This window comes from Passer domesticus, chromosome 28 (genome assembly GCF_036417665.1).
Source record: "Passer domesticus isolate bPasDom1 chromosome 28, bPasDom1.hap1, whole genome shotgun sequence".
Lineage (NCBI taxonomy): Eukaryota > Metazoa > Chordata > Aves > Passeriformes > Passeridae > Passer > Passer domesticus.
In genome coordinates this window covers 3,799,284-3,813,274 of record NC_087501.1, presented here as the reverse complement: position 1 = coordinate 3,813,274, position 13,991 = coordinate 3,799,284, and the positions used below count along the sequence as shown (strand labels likewise).

At 66.7% G+C, this 13,991-nt stretch overlaps 2 protein-coding genes across 3 annotated transcripts; one reads left to right on the top strand and one right to left on the bottom strand.

Annotated features, from left to right (window-relative positions):
- The first annotated feature begins 471 nt into the window (after positions 1-471).
- NUDT18 (nudix hydrolase 18) lies at positions 472-4,927 on the top strand. The gene is made up of 4 exons (XM_064400484.1): positions 472-548; positions 2,599-2,773; positions 3,462-3,675; positions 4,212-4,927. The coding sequence occupies exons 2-4, from the start codon at positions 2,621-2,623 to the stop codon at positions 4,799-4,801; spliced, it is 957 nt and encodes a 318-aa protein (XP_064256554.1). The 5' UTR covers positions 472-548; positions 2,599-2,620; the 3' UTR covers positions 4,802-4,927.
- A 703-nt stretch (positions 4,928-5,630) lies between these two features.
- FHIP2B (FHF complex subunit HOOK interacting protein 2B) lies at positions 5,631-13,860 on the bottom strand. 2 transcript variants are annotated; one of them, XM_064400514.1, is made up of 17 exons: positions 13,756-13,860; positions 13,573-13,651; positions 11,549-11,718; positions 10,690-10,794; positions 10,477-10,599; positions 10,142-10,324; positions 9,860-10,056; positions 9,676-9,784; positions 9,342-9,418; positions 9,055-9,244; positions 7,371-7,540; positions 7,179-7,298; positions 7,014-7,104; positions 6,793-6,936; positions 6,498-6,638; positions 6,322-6,422; positions 5,632-6,246 (listed from the first exon to the last, which is right to left on the bottom strand). In XM_064400514.1, exons 1-17 carry the CDS (start codon positions 13,798-13,800, stop codon positions 6,141-6,143), a joined length of 2,151 nt encoding a protein of 716 aa, XP_064256584.1. In that variant the 5' UTR covers positions 13,801-13,860; the 3' UTR covers positions 5,632-6,140. The 2 variants fall into 2 exon arrangements, with proteins under 2 accessions (XP_064256585.1, XP_064256584.1); XM_064400515.1 differs by lacking the exon at positions 10,690-10,794 and having other exon boundaries at positions 5,631-6,246; positions 10,477-10,689.
- Between the last annotated feature and the right edge of the window lie 131 nt (positions 13,861-13,991).

Here is a 13,991-nt window from a genome sequence, read left to right as displayed (position 1 = left end):
ATGGGGGTCAGGGGCGCTCCGGGTGTCCCGGGATGGGGGCGGGTGGCACAGCCGGGCCCGTCCAGCCCCGGGCAGGGGGCAGCGGTGCCCGGAGTTCGGCCCGGGCTCAGCCCCGGCAGCCTCACGCACAGCTGGGAACAGCTGGATGGCGCTGCCCCGAGGCTGCGGGAGCCAGGGCGCTGCTCCGCCCGGTGCGATGGAGGAAAACGACCGAACACCGCCGGGCAATTAGCACGGGGCAGTTAATTAACACCGGGCATTGGGCACTGGGTAATTAAGTAACACCGGGCAATAGGCACCGGGAAATTAATTAATACCGGGCACTGGGCAATGAACAAGAGGCGATAGGCACCCCCGCGGAACCAGCACCGACTAATGAACCCCGCGTAATTAACTCTGCGCCACGCTCCCACGCGGCCCCTTTAAGGCCAAGTCCCGCCCGATGTGAGCGGCAGCAGGATCAACCAATCACCAGCGCGCTGCGCCGGCGGGCTGACCAATAGGCGGGGCGCAGGGGGGCGGGGCCGGCGCGGCGGAGCCCCGGCGCGGTGAGTGCGCGGCGCATGCGCGGGGCGGGGGGCGGCGGGTCCCGGAGCCCCCCGGAGCTGCCGCCCCCCCCCCCCGCTGCACCGCGACCCCCCCCCCACCCTCAGCGCAGCCCCCCGAGCCTGCCCGCAGCCTCCTGACGCTTCCCGCAGCCCCCCCATCCCCCCTGCATCCTCCTGATGCTTCTGGCAGCCCCCCAGCCGCCCCTTCCTGCAGCCCCCCGACTCTTTCTGCAGCCCCCCCATCCTTAGTGCAGCCCCCCGAGCGTCGCTGCACCCCCCGAGCCTTGCTGGAACCCCCCCAAAACCGTGCCCGCATTGCAGACCCCTAAATCTTTATTGCAGCCTCCTTAGAGCACCCTGCAGCCCCCTAAAACCTTTACTGCAGCCCCCCAACCCATTCCCTTCCTGCAGCCCCCCAAAACCTTTACTGCAGCCCCCAAATCCTCCCTTAATTGCACCCTGTAGCCCCCCCCAAACCCTCCTCTGCAGCCCCCCCAAACCCTTTCTTTACTACAACCCCAAACCTTTTACTGCAGACCCCCTACCCATTTTCTTCCTGCACCCCGCAGCCCCCCCAAACCCTCCCCTTAGCCCCCCAAACTCTGCCCTTCCCGCACCCCCCAAACCCTCTTCTGTAGCCCCCCCAAACTCTTCCTTCACTGCAGCCCCCAACCCTTTACTGCAGCCCCCAACCCATTCCCTTCCTGCACTCTGTAGCCCCCCAAACCCTCCCCTGTAACCCCCCAAACACTTTTTTACCGCAGCCCCCAAACTTTTATTGCAGCCCCCCTTCTTTCTGCACTCCGTAGCTCCCCCAAACCCTTCCTTTACTGCAGCCCCCCAAACCCTCACTGCAGCCCCCCAAACCCTCCCGTGCCCCCCCAGCCCCCCGGTGCACCCTGCAGCCCAGCTCGCCCCCGAGCCCCCCGGGCTGGGAGCCCCTCCCCCAGCGCGCCCTGCAGCCCTCCCCGCCCTGGGACCCCCCCAGCCCCCCCGGCACCCCCCAGCCCGGCGAGCTCTTCTACCCCAGCGCGGGCATCCCCCAGTCCAGCCGCCCGTACCCTCCCAGTGCCCCCCAGTTTGGCCAGCCCCTCCCTCCCAGTGCCCCCCAGTCCGGCCAGCCCATTCCTCCCAGTGCCCCCCAGTTTGGCCAGCCCCTCCCTCCCAGTATCCTCCAGTCCGGCCAGCCCCTCCCTCCCAGTATCCTCCAGTCCGGCCAGCCCATTCCTCCCAGTGCCCCCCAGTCCGGGCAGCCTTTCCCTCCCAGTATCTTCCAGTCCAGCCAGCCCATTCCTCCCAGTGCCCCCCAGTCCAGCCTCTCCTTTTCCCACTACCTCTTCCAGTCCGGGCAGCCTTTCCCTCCCAGTAACCACCAGTCCAGCCACCCCTTTCCCCCCAGTATCTTCCAGTCCGGCCAGCCTTTTCCCCCCAGTAACCACCAGTCCGGGCAGCCCTTTCCCCCCAGTGCCCCGCAGTCCGGGCAGCCCTTCACGTCCTTCCTCTTCCCGTGCATCCTGCAGTCCGGGCAGCCCTTCTCGTACCGCAGCCCCCCCCGGCTCCCCAAATCCTGCCAGCTCTTCCCGGCCGTTCCCCCGTGCCCCCCCCAGTCCAGCCAGCCCTTCCCATCGTGTCCCCCCCCGTGCCTGCCCCAGTCCGGCCAGCCCCTGTGCTACCGCAGCGCCCCCCGCCTCAAACCCCTCCCCGACCCCCTCCCCGCCCCCTGCGCCCCCCCGGGGGTCCCCCAGTCCAGCCGCCCCTTCCCCTTCCGCGCCCCCCCCTGCATCGCCAAGGCCACCGAGCTCTTCCCGTGCTACGTCCCCCCCCAGCCCAGCAGACCCCTCCCCATTTACACCCCCCTGCACGTCCCCCAGTCCAGCAGACCCCTCCCCTCCCCCGGCACCCCTCACCCCTCCCCGTGCGCCCCACAGTCGCCGGACCCCCTCCCTCACCACCCCCTGCAGCCCCCCCGGCGCCGCGGCTCTTTGTCCCCTCGCCTGCACGTCTGGGGGGTCCCCGCCACGCCCTGAGCCGGCCCCGCTGCCGCCCCCAGCTGCCGCGGGACCCCCGCCCCCATGGGGGACGCGCCGCTGCCGGAGCTGGAGGCCGTGCTGGACGGAGGCGCCTGGGACGTGGGGGCGGCGTTTGAGGGGTGCCCCGCGCCCCCCGGGGTCCGCCTGGGCAGGGACGTTTGCTACGTCGTGCTGGCCGTGCTCTTCAACCAGGAGGTGAGGCAGCCCCGCTCCCAGCGCCCCCAGTGCAGCCAGAGCATCCCCCCAGTGCAGCCAGGCCATCCCCCAGTGCTCCCAGTATACCCAGGCCATCTCCCAGTGCCCCCCAGTGCAGCCAGAGCATCCCCCCAGTGCAGCCAGGCCATCCCCCAGTGCTCCCAGTATACCCAGGCCATCTCCCAGTGCCCCCCAGTGCAGCCAGAGCATCCTCCCAGTGTAGCCAGAACATCCCCCCAATGCCCCCAGTCCAGCCCCAGTGCCCCCCGGTCCCCCCAGTACCCTCATTCCCCCCATTCCCCCATTCCCCATTCCCCATTCCCCATTCCCCATTCCCCATTCCCCATTCCCATTCCCATCCCCATCCCCATCCCCCATTCCCCACCCCTATTCCCCATCCCCATTCCCCATTCCCATTCCCCATTCCCATTCCCCATCCTCATTCCCATCCCTATTCCCATTCCCCATTCCCATTCCCCATTCCCATTTCCCCATCCCCATCCCCATTCCCCATCCCCATTGCCCATTCCCATCCCCGTTCCCATTCCCCATTCCCCATTCCCCATTCCCCATTCCCCATTCCCCATTCCCCATTCCCCATCCCCATTCCCATCCCCATTCCCCATTCCCATTCCCGTTCCCGTTCTCATTCCCATTCCCCCATCCCCGTTCCCGTCCCCGTTCGCAGGACGCGCTGCTGCTGGTGCAGGAGGCCAAGCCCGAGTGCCGTGGCCGCTGGTACCTGCCCGCGGGCCGGGTGGAGCGGGGCGAGGCCGTGCTGGCGGCGCTGCGCCGCGAGGTGCGCGAGGAGTCGGGGCTGGACTGCGAGCCCGTGACGCTGCTGGCGCTGGAGGAGCGGGGCCCGGCCTGGATCCGCTTCGCCTTCCTGGCGCGGGCCACAGGTTTGCGGGGCTCCGAGGGGCGGGGGCCTTGGGGGGAGGGTCCCCTGCCACTCCCGGAGTGGCTATCCCTGTCCCCTGGCACCCCCATGATGGGTATCCCTGTCCCCTGCCAGTGTCATGATGGAAAGTGGCACCCCCATGACGGGTATCCCTGTCCCCTGCCAGCCCCATGGTGGGTATCAGTGTCCCCACCCCACCCTGTGCCCAGGTATCAGTGTCCCCTGCCACCTTCGTGCCAGCTCTCTGGTGTCCTCTGCAAACCCCATGATGCATTTCAGCACCTTTGTGCCAGGCCATCGCTGTCCCCTGCCACCACCCCCAACCCCCACGTGGGGCCACCGGTGTCCCCTCTCTGCCCACCCCGGGGGTCTCAATGCCCTACCAGTGTCCCCTGTCCACCCATCACGGGGGTCTCAGTGCCCCACCACTGTCCCCTCTGCCCACCCTGGGGGTCTCAATGCCCCACCAGTGTCCCCCCCCAGCCTTTCCCTCTGTCCCGCTGTGTCCCCCATTCCGTGCCACCCCTGTTCGCGCAGGAGGGACCCTGAAGACCCTGCAGGAGGCAGACTCCGAGTCCCTCCAAGCCACCTGGTGGCCCGGGGACCCGCGCTCGCTGCCGCTGCGCTCCCCGGACATCCTGCCGCTGCTGGAGCTGGCCGCCCGCTACCGCCGCAGCCCCGCGCACCCCCCGACGCTGCCGCGGGAGCTGCCCTGCTCCCCGCTCTGCCTGCGCCTCCTGCTGCCCTTCTCCAACGCCGCGGGCGAGCTGTGGCTGCTGCTGGCCACCGGCGGCACCCCGCACCTGCCCGTGGTGGCGTGCGGCACGTCCCGCTCCGAGCTGCGTGCGGGGCTGCGCCCGCCGCTGCTGCGGCTGCTGCGGGAGCGCCTGGCCTGGGAGCCGCAGCCCGCGGCCCTGGGGCTGCTGGGGCTGCAGCACAGCCCCGGCGACTCTGGGGACAGCGACGGCGTCTGCTTCAACGTGCTGCTGAGCGTGCCCCCGGACAGCCGGCGGGAGCGGCCCCCCGAGCCCCGCGACCCCGCGCTGCGCTGGTGGCCCGTGCGGGACGAGCGGCTGCGGGGCCGCGTGCTGCGGAGGCTCGGTGCCACCGTGCCCGTCCGGAGCTAGGGCACGGGAGAGCTGCGGGGGGAATGCGGGGCTGGCAGGGGCAAGCCGGGATGTGCTGCCCGGGGATGGGGGCTGCTCTGGGGGTGCTGAGGGCAGAAATGAAATAAACCCGGCGGCTGCTGCTGGTTCCGTGTCCTGGCTGCGGTGGGGAGTGGGGTACGGGGGGAAATGGGGTTTTGAGGGGTTTGGGGGAAATGGGGAGTGGGGTTTTGGGGTGTTTGGGGGAAATGGGGAGTGGGTTTGGGAGAAATGGGGCTTTGAGGGGTTTGGGGGAAATGGAGAGTGAGGTTTTGGGGAAATGGGGTTTTGAGGTGTTTAGGGGAAAATGGGGAGTGGGTTTGGGGGAAATGGAGAGTGAGGTTTTGGGGCAAAATGGGGAGTGGGATTTAGGGGTGTTTGGGGGAATATGCAGAGTGGGGTTTTGCGGGTGTTTGGGGGAAATGGGGAGTGAGTTTGGGGGTGTTTGGGGGAAATGGAGAGTGAGGTTTTGGGGGAAAATGGGGAGTGGGATTTAGAGCTGTTTGGGGGAAAATGCAGAGTGGGGTTTTGCGGGGTGTTTGGGGAGTGAGTTTAGGGATGTTTGGGGGAAATAGGGAGTGGAGTTTTTGGATGTTTGGGGAAATGGGGAGTGGGGCTTGGGGGCGTTCGGAGAAAAATGGGGAGTGGGATTTGGGAGTGTTTGGGGAAAATGCAGAGTGCTGTTTTGGGGTGTTTGGAGGAAATGGGGAGTGAGTTTGGGGATGTTTGGGGGAAATGGGGAGTGGAGGTTTTGGGGGTTTGGGGGAAATGGGGAATGGGTTTAGGGATGTTTGGGAAGGGGCACAGAGGTGCTGCTGAGTCACAGCTTTATTGGAGCAGAGTCCCATCACCCTGGGGAGGGGCTTTGCAGGGTCTGGGGGGACAGTCCCCCACCAGAGCACACACACATGTCACACACACACACACACAGACATGTCACACATGTCACGCTCCCCCTGCCACAGCGCCGGGGCAGGGGACAATTGAGTCCTTGCAGCTGAGGGGGGCTCTGTCCCACACACCCCATTATTGCCTCATTATTGCCTAAAAATTCCCTGCTGGAGCCTTGGGGGGCTCGGGGCAGCTCCGGCAGCGCAGGGGGAGCAGGAACCACCACCCAGGAGGAGCCACAGCAGCCACGGCTCCGCACCAGCACGGGGACGTGCTGACACCTCGGGGCTGGCCGAGGTGACAACGAAGGGCTCGGCGCCTCCTCGTCCTCCTGCGAGGTCCTTCCCGCGGTGCCACGGCCGTTCCTGGCTACTGCAGGGCCACCAAAACGTGGCCAGCGGCCACCACAGCCCGGCTGAAGAGGGGGGGCTCAGGGTGGCCCCTCGGGTGGCCCCTTGACCAGGGCGATGGCAGCCAGCTCCTTGCAGAACTCCTCCAGCACCACCACCCCCTTGAGCAGCACCGTGTGATCCATCCTGCGGGGACACCAGCCATGGTGGGGGGTCTGTGGGGTACAACCCCTCCCCAAAAGGGCATTTTGGGGCACTCACTGCTCTCCTGGCACCTGCCCCAGGAGCTGCCGGCGCACCAGGAGCAGCTTGGCCCTGGAGTGGGGCACGCGCTGCAGCCGCTGCATCAGCTCCCCGATCACCTGGGGAGGCAGGAAAGGGTCACCCCCCGGCCAGGGGCTGTCCCCGTGTCCCCACGCCCCAGAGGGTGACGTTACCCTGACGAGGACGGAGAAGAGCGAGCGGCAGCCGGGGGCCAGGCTGAGGTAGGGGTCCAGCAGGTACTCGTGGAGGTGGGGATGGGGCAGGGCGGCCAGCAGGGACAGCACCGAGGTCACCTGCAGGTTCAGGCTGTAGGGCTGGGAGGGGGGGACGCTCAGGACCCGGTGTGGGGGTGAGCCCCCAGCACCCCCTCGTTCTGAGCCCGCCCCACCGAGCGCTGCTGATGCTTTTGGCCACTCTGTCCCCACGATGGGGGTCCTGGGGGGGCACGGGGCAGGTGTACCCGGGTACCTGATCCAGGATCCGGCCCATCCGGTCGAACAGCACCTTGAGGAAGTGTCCCTCGTAAAAAGCCACTCCAGGGTGACAGGAGTCCAGGGGCCGGGGGGACGAGGGCCACCCCCAGGGGGCCGCGCTGGCACGGCACGCCTGGACCTGCCCGGGGGGGACAGCAGGTGAGAGCCAGAGCAGGGACAGCCACCAGCAGGCTGGGGAGGCCCCCAGGCACCCACCGTGCCCAGGGCATCGTGCACGTAGGTGTCGTAGCCGCCCTCCTCCATGCACGACGAGGTCTTGGCCTCCTCGGGGACCAGGCACAGGAAGCTGGAAGAGAGGGAGGAGAGGATGGGGAGGGGGATGCAGCCCCCCATTCCAGCCCAGCCCCCCCAAAGCCCTACCTGCTGACCACCTCGCTCACTTGCCCCTTCCCCGATGGGGTCGATGCTGGGGAAGGATTTTTTGTCGCCCTAAAGTTGTCTGGGAATCCGTCGGTGAAATAGGGATCCTCCTCCAGGTCCCTGTGCGGGGTCAGCGTTAGGGGGTGGGCAGTGGGGGTGCCCCCCTCGCCCTGCCCAGCCCCCCTCGCTCACAGCCCGTCCTCCTCGGGGTCTGTCTCGGGGGGCCCGCGCTCCTCAGGGCCGTGGGGGCCGCGCTGCAGGTAAGCCCTGGCCTCCAGGTTCCGCAGCACCAGGTTGTGAGCCACGTGCTCGTGGGGCTTCCTCAGGAGCTCCTCGAAGAGCCGCAGGCTGGCCAGGCTGATCTGGGCACGGCCGGCAGGGTGAGACCCCGGCACTGCCAGCAGGGAGAGACCCCCAGCATGGCCAGCAGGGTGAGACCCCCGGCATGGCCAGCAGGGTGAGACCCCTGACACTGCCAGCAGGGTGAGACCTGGGCACTGCCAGCAGGGTGAGACCCCGGCACTGCCAGCAGGGAGAGACCTGGGCACTGCCAGCAGGGAGAGACCCCGACACTGCCAGCAGGGAGAGACCCCCAGCATGGCCAGCAGGGTGAGACCTGGGCACTGCCAGCAGGGTGAGACCTGGGCACTGCCAGCAGGGTGAGACCCCGGCACTGCCAGCAGGGTGAGACCCTGGCATGGCCAGCAGGATGAGACCCCTGGGCACGGCCAGCAGGGTGAGACCCCTGACACTGCCAGCAGGGTGAGACCCTGGCATGGCCAGCAGGGTGAGACCCCGGCACTGCCAGCAGGGTGAGACCCCTGGGCACGGCCGGCAGGGTGAGACCCCCGGCATGGCCAGGAGGGTGAGACCCCCGGCATTGCCAGCAGGGTGAGACCCCTGGCACTGCCAGCAGGGTGAGACCCCTGGCATTGCCAGCAGGGTGAGACCTGGGCACTGCCAGCAGGGTGAGACCCCGGCACTGCCAGCAGGGAGAGACCCCTGGGCACTGCCAGCAGGGTGAGACCCCGGCATGGCCAGCAGGGTGAGACCCCTGGCACTGCCAGCAGGGAGAGACCCCCAGCATGGCCAGCAGGGTGAGACCTGGGCACTGCCAGCAGGGTGAGACCACCGGCACTGCCAGCAGGGTGAGACCCCTGGCATGGCCAGCAGGGTGAGACCCCTGACACTGCCAGCAGGGTGAGACCCTGGCACTGCCAGCAGGGTGAGACCCCTGACACTGCCAGCAGGGTGAGACCCTGGCATTGCCAGCAGGGTGAGACCCCTGACACTGCCAGCAGGGTGAGACCCCCGGCACTGCCAGCAGGGTGAGACCCCTGGCACTGCCAGCAGGGTGAGACCCCTGACACTGCCAGCAGGGTGAGACCCCTGGGCACGGCCAGCAGGGTGAGACCCCCGGCACTGCCAGCAGGGTGAGACCCCTGGCACTGCCAGCAGGGTGAGACCCCTGGCACTGCCAGCAGGGTGAGACCCCTGACACTGCCAGCAGGGTGAGACCCCCGGCACTGCCAGCAGGGTGAGACCCCTGGCACTGCCAGCAGGGTGAGACCCCTGGGCACGGCCAGCAGGGTGAGACCCTGGCATTGCCAGCAGGGTGAGACCCCTGACACTGCCAGCAGGGTGAGACCCCCGGCACTGCCAGCAGGGTGAGACCCCTGGCACTGCCAGCAGGGTGAGACCCCTGGGCACGGCCAGCAGGGTGAGACCCTGGCACAGCCAGCAGGGTGAGAGCTCCAGCACAGCCAGCAGGGAGAGACCCCCGGCACTGCCAGCAGGGTGAGACCTGGGGCACAGCCAGGAGGGTGAGACCCCGGCACCACCTCCCTGCCCACCCAGCCCGCCCAGGTGAGCTCACCTCGTCACACAGGTGGTCGCAGCGGTCGATGAGCTGCGCCCGCAGGGGGTGGGGGTCGTCCCCGGGGGTCTCGGGGTGCCGGTGGGGCCCCAGCAGGAAGAGGACGAGGCGGTGGAGCAGGGCAGGCGCGCGGAGCTGCCGCACCGTCCCTGCCAGCACGGCCGTGGCGCCCAGCACGGCCAGCTCCGACCTGCCGGGGGACAGCGTGGTTGTCCAGGGAAAAGGGAACCCCCCCATGGCTCCAAGGGGGTCCTGAGGAGCAGAACGCCCCAGCCGGGCTCACTCACATCTGCAGGAGCTGCGGCTGCAGGATTCCCTGGAAGAACTTCTCCTCCACGGCCTCGCTGATGCCATCGGCCACGAGCTGGGGGGAGGGAGGGGCTGAGCGTGGGGACCCCCCAGGAGAAGAGGACACAGCCTTAAATTGCACCCCGGGGGGTTTGGGTTGGATTGGGAAGAATTTCTGCACAGAAAGGGTGACTGGATGTCGGGATGGGGCTGCCCAGGGAATGGTGGAGTCGCCATCCCTGGAGGGGGCACTCGGTGCTCTGGGCTGGTGACAGGGTGGGGACCAGGCACAAATCCACTCCCAGAACAATGAATGAATCCCGTGGCTCTCACCGGGTGGGCGCCCATCACCAGCTCATCCAGGAAGTCCAGCCAGCCCAGGAACTCAGCCAGGCTCTCCTTGCCCGGGAAAGCCCCGTCCCCTGCGCCATCCCCCTGCGACCTGCACGGCGTGGGGAACGTGGGGCTGTGACACTGCCGGGGGGCACCTGGGACCCCCAGCCCAGCGCCCCCTCACCTCCAGCTGGCCCTGTCCATGGCGAGGACGTCGGCGGGGTCGGTGCCAGCGGGCACGGCGCCGTAGAGGTCGCAGAGGTGGCCCACGAGCAGCGGGCACAGGGCACTGCCCCGCGCCAGGCAGGTGGCAGCCGCCTCCTGGGACAGCCCCGCCAGCAGCAGCAGGTTCTCCCGAGCCTTCAGCGCCACCCGGCTCTTCTGCGAGGAAGAGGAGGAGGGCACGGGGGTGGCCACGCGCCTGGCAGTGCCCGCTGTCCCCGCGGGGCCACCCTTGTGGCCGTACCTTGCTGCTGCACAGTGCCACCAGGCAGGTGACGAGGTTGCTGTCCCTGCGTGGCGGGGAGGGCTGGGCTGGAGGGCAGCTGGCACTGGCTGCAGGGCAGCTGGCAGCGGTGCCCGGGCCATGCTCCAAACCCCCTTCCCTGGGGCTCTCCGGGGCTCTCCTCCCGTTCAGGACGCTCTTTCCCTGCAGAGGAAGAGCAGCAGCAAAGCATTGCAGCCAGCACCTTCCTCCTCCTCCTCCTCCTCACGCCGAGGAGCTTGGTGGCGGGGAGGAGGCTGCAAAGTGACCCCAAAAGGACAGGAGGCCACACCCCAAGGGGACCCGCACGGCCCCACCTGCAGGATGTAGGGCAGCAGGCTGGCGTCCTGCTGGATTTTGGAGCAGAGCACGGCTGCCAGCTGCACCTCCTCCCTCTCGGCGCCGGAGCCCAGGCGGTCCCCGCTGAGCTGGAGCAGCTTCTGGGGAGCAGGGTGGGCATGTGGGGGTGCCGGGGGCTGCCCCGCGGTGTCCCCGCGGCTGTCACCTCCCGGGGACGGGTGGCACCTCACCTGCACGGGCCGGAGCACGTTGAGGTAGTGCAGCAGCGGGTGCTGCAGCCGCCCCAGCAGGCGGCTGAAGAAGAGCAGGACCTGCTGCCTCATGCCGGGGGGATACTGGGACAGGGACACGGGGACAGCAATCAGCCACACCCCCTGATGTCCCCGGAACTGCCCCAAACCACCCCAAAACTGCCCCAAAATCATCCCCCGCTTCCCTTGCACAATGAGGGGTTTAACTCGATTCTCTGCGTCAAAGGAAAAAAAAATCTGGGGGATTATTTCCCATTTCCCAGCACCCCAAAACCCCAAATCCTCCTGGTGTGAAAGGCCCAGCGTGTTTCCACTTTTATTTGAATAAAAATCTATTTCTAGGGGTTTGTTGCTGTTCTTAGCAGCAAAGGGGCAGCAGAGCTGTTATATTTCTTATATATTTGGCCAATATTTATCTTTTTTCCACCTCATCCTGCAAAGCCAAGTGCCAGATGTTTCTATTTTTTTTTAATATCTGGTTTTTATTTTTATTTTTCAAATATCTATGTGCTAGGTATTTAAAAAAAACCCTTCCTGTGCAAGCAGGGATGTGCTGAGGCGCAAGCTCCCAGAAAGGATCCCAGTGGGCAACTTGAGCAACCCAAGACCCTCCCAAAAAAGCCAAGTTTTCCATCACAAAAAGCCAATTTTCCAAAAAAAAAAAAAACCCAAACCCAAGCCCTGTGACCACCTCACACTTCACAAACTCCCGTTCTGTGTAAAAATGCTCCAAAATTAAGATCACCGAGGGGCACCAGGCGAAGCAGCTGGGACAGGCTGCGGGCTCGGCCTCTCCCGAGGGATTTTCCTGAGGGATTTTCCCGATTTCCCCGCTCACCTCCGCCTTTCCCAGCGTCCCCAGTGTCTCCAGCAGCTTGTGCTGCAGCAGGTACTCGAGGCACGGCCCCGTGTCCCCCGGCGGGCGCTGCTGCTCCTCGTGCACCAGGATGTCCAACATCTGCCGCAGGCGCCACGGGATGTCCGTCTGCCGCGCCGCCACGCTCTCGTCTGCCGCACCGGGATCGGCATCGGGGATCCGGGATTTGGGGTTCAGGGATTTGGGATTTGGGGATTTAGGGATTCAGGGTTCAGGGATTCGGGGATTCAGGGTTCAAGGATCCAGGGGTTAGGGATCTAGGGATTCGGGGATTGAGGATTTGGGGTCCAGGGATTCAGGGATTGGGGATTTGGGGATTCGGGGTTCAGGGATTTGGGAATTCAGGGACTGGGGATCAGGGATCTGGGGATTCAGGGATTGGGGATTTGGGGTTCAGGGTTCAGGGATCAGGGATTTGGGGATTTGGGGTTCAAGGATTCAGGGTTCAGGGATTGGGGATTCGGGGTTCAAGGATTCAGGGTTCAGGAATCCAGGGATCAGGGATTGGGGATTCAGGGTTCAGGGATTTGGGGATTCAGGGACTGAGGATTTGGGATTTGAGGTTCAAGGATTCAGGGTTCAGGGATCCACGGATTTGGGGATTCAGGGATTCCTAGATTCAGGGGTTCAGGGATTTGGGGATTCAGGGATCCAGGGATTCAGGGATACCAGGATTCGGGGGTTCAGGGATTCAAGGATTTGGGGATCCATGGATTCGGGGATATTCAGGGATCTGGGGAGCAGGGGTTTGATGATGCAGGGATTCGAGGACTCAGGGGTTCAGGGATTTGGGGATTCAGAGATCAGGGATTCGGGGATTCAAGAATCCAGGGGTTCAGGGATTTGGGGATCCAGGGATTCGGTGATACCAGGATTCAGGGACTCAGAGACCTGGGGATTTGGGGAATCGGGGATTTGGGAACTCAAGGATTCAGGGATCTGGGGATTCATGGATTCAGAGATCCAGGGATCCGGAGATTCATGGATTCAGGGATTCAAGGTCGGGAGGCTGTGGCGGGGCACCCCCGGGCACGGCAGCGGGAGGGATGCCCCGGTGAGGTGCCAGCCGTGCCAGTGGGGTCCTGCCAGGGCTTTTCCCTGATCCGTGCCATCCCTAAATCCGGCTCCTCCGGAGCGGGAACGACGCTAGATGGCAATGTGAGGATGGAACCGCTGCTTCCGCCCCGGCCTAGGGCGCTGCCGGACATCCCGCTCCTCCCGCCGCTGCCCGTTCCCCCGGTGGGCACCGGAGACCCCCGGCACAGCCGGGACCGGGATCCACCGGCACAGCCGGGACCGGGATCCCGGGATTCCCGGGAATTGGGGCCGGAGCTCTCCCGGCGCCGCTCCAGCGCTGCCGGGGCGCAGCGCGCTCCCGAAGGGACGTGTCCCAGCCTGTGCCGGGAGTGTCCCCACACACCCCAAAATCTCCGTGCCCACCCCACCGCGCTGCCGGGGGGTCGCGGCGGGGCAGGGCAGAGAACCCCGAGGGGGTAAATCCTGCCGGGGTTTGGGAAGGGTGTCCCGGGCCCGGCCCCGCGGGCACCGGGGTCCTGCCCCAGGATTTGGGGTCCCACGGCAGCGTGCAGGGATTTGTCCCAGGACACGGGGTCCTGTCCCGGGACATTCCCCTGACCCTGCCCCAGGGCACAGGGATCATTCCTAGCCCGGGGATCCCGTTTTAGGACACAGGGACGCTCTCCCAGGACACACGGCCCCCTCCCAGGATATGGGATCGCGTCCCAGGGAATGGGGTCCCCCCCTCCTTGGGCACAGGGACCTTGTTCCCGTTTTTAGAACACCCTGTTTTAGGATACAAAGACCTCTCCTAGGACACAACTCTGTTCCCACACCACAAGGATTTATTCCCACCTGAGACCCCATCCCGGAGAGAAGGAATTCCATCCCGGGAAACAGGGACCCCGTCCCGGGACGAAAGCACCCCCAGCCCGGGGCACCGGGACCCCTCCCCGCACCCCGCTCACCTGTGGCCTCCAGGTAGTAGCCGGTGATGCCCGTCCAGTGCTCGGTGAAGGCCTCCAGCAGGTCCACGCTGGGCTCCCGCTGCTCACACCGGGACCGGGGTCAGGGGGGCACGGAACCCCCCACTCCCGGTGCCGGTGCCGGTGCCGGTCCCGTTCCTCCCACCTACCCCCGGCCCCGCTCACCGACTCCACCGCCTGCTGCAGCAGCGCTCCCAGACGGCTGAGCATGGCTGGGACCCCCGGCACCGGCCCCGGCCCCGAACCCGCCGCCGGTCCCTCCCCCGGTCCCTCCCCCGGTCCCTCCCCGGTCCCTCCCGGTCCCTCCCGGTCCCTCCCCCCGGTCCCTCCCCCCGGTCCCTTCCCCCGGTCCCTCCCCGGTCCCTCCCCGGTCCCTCCCCGGTCCCGCCCCCGGCGGCTCC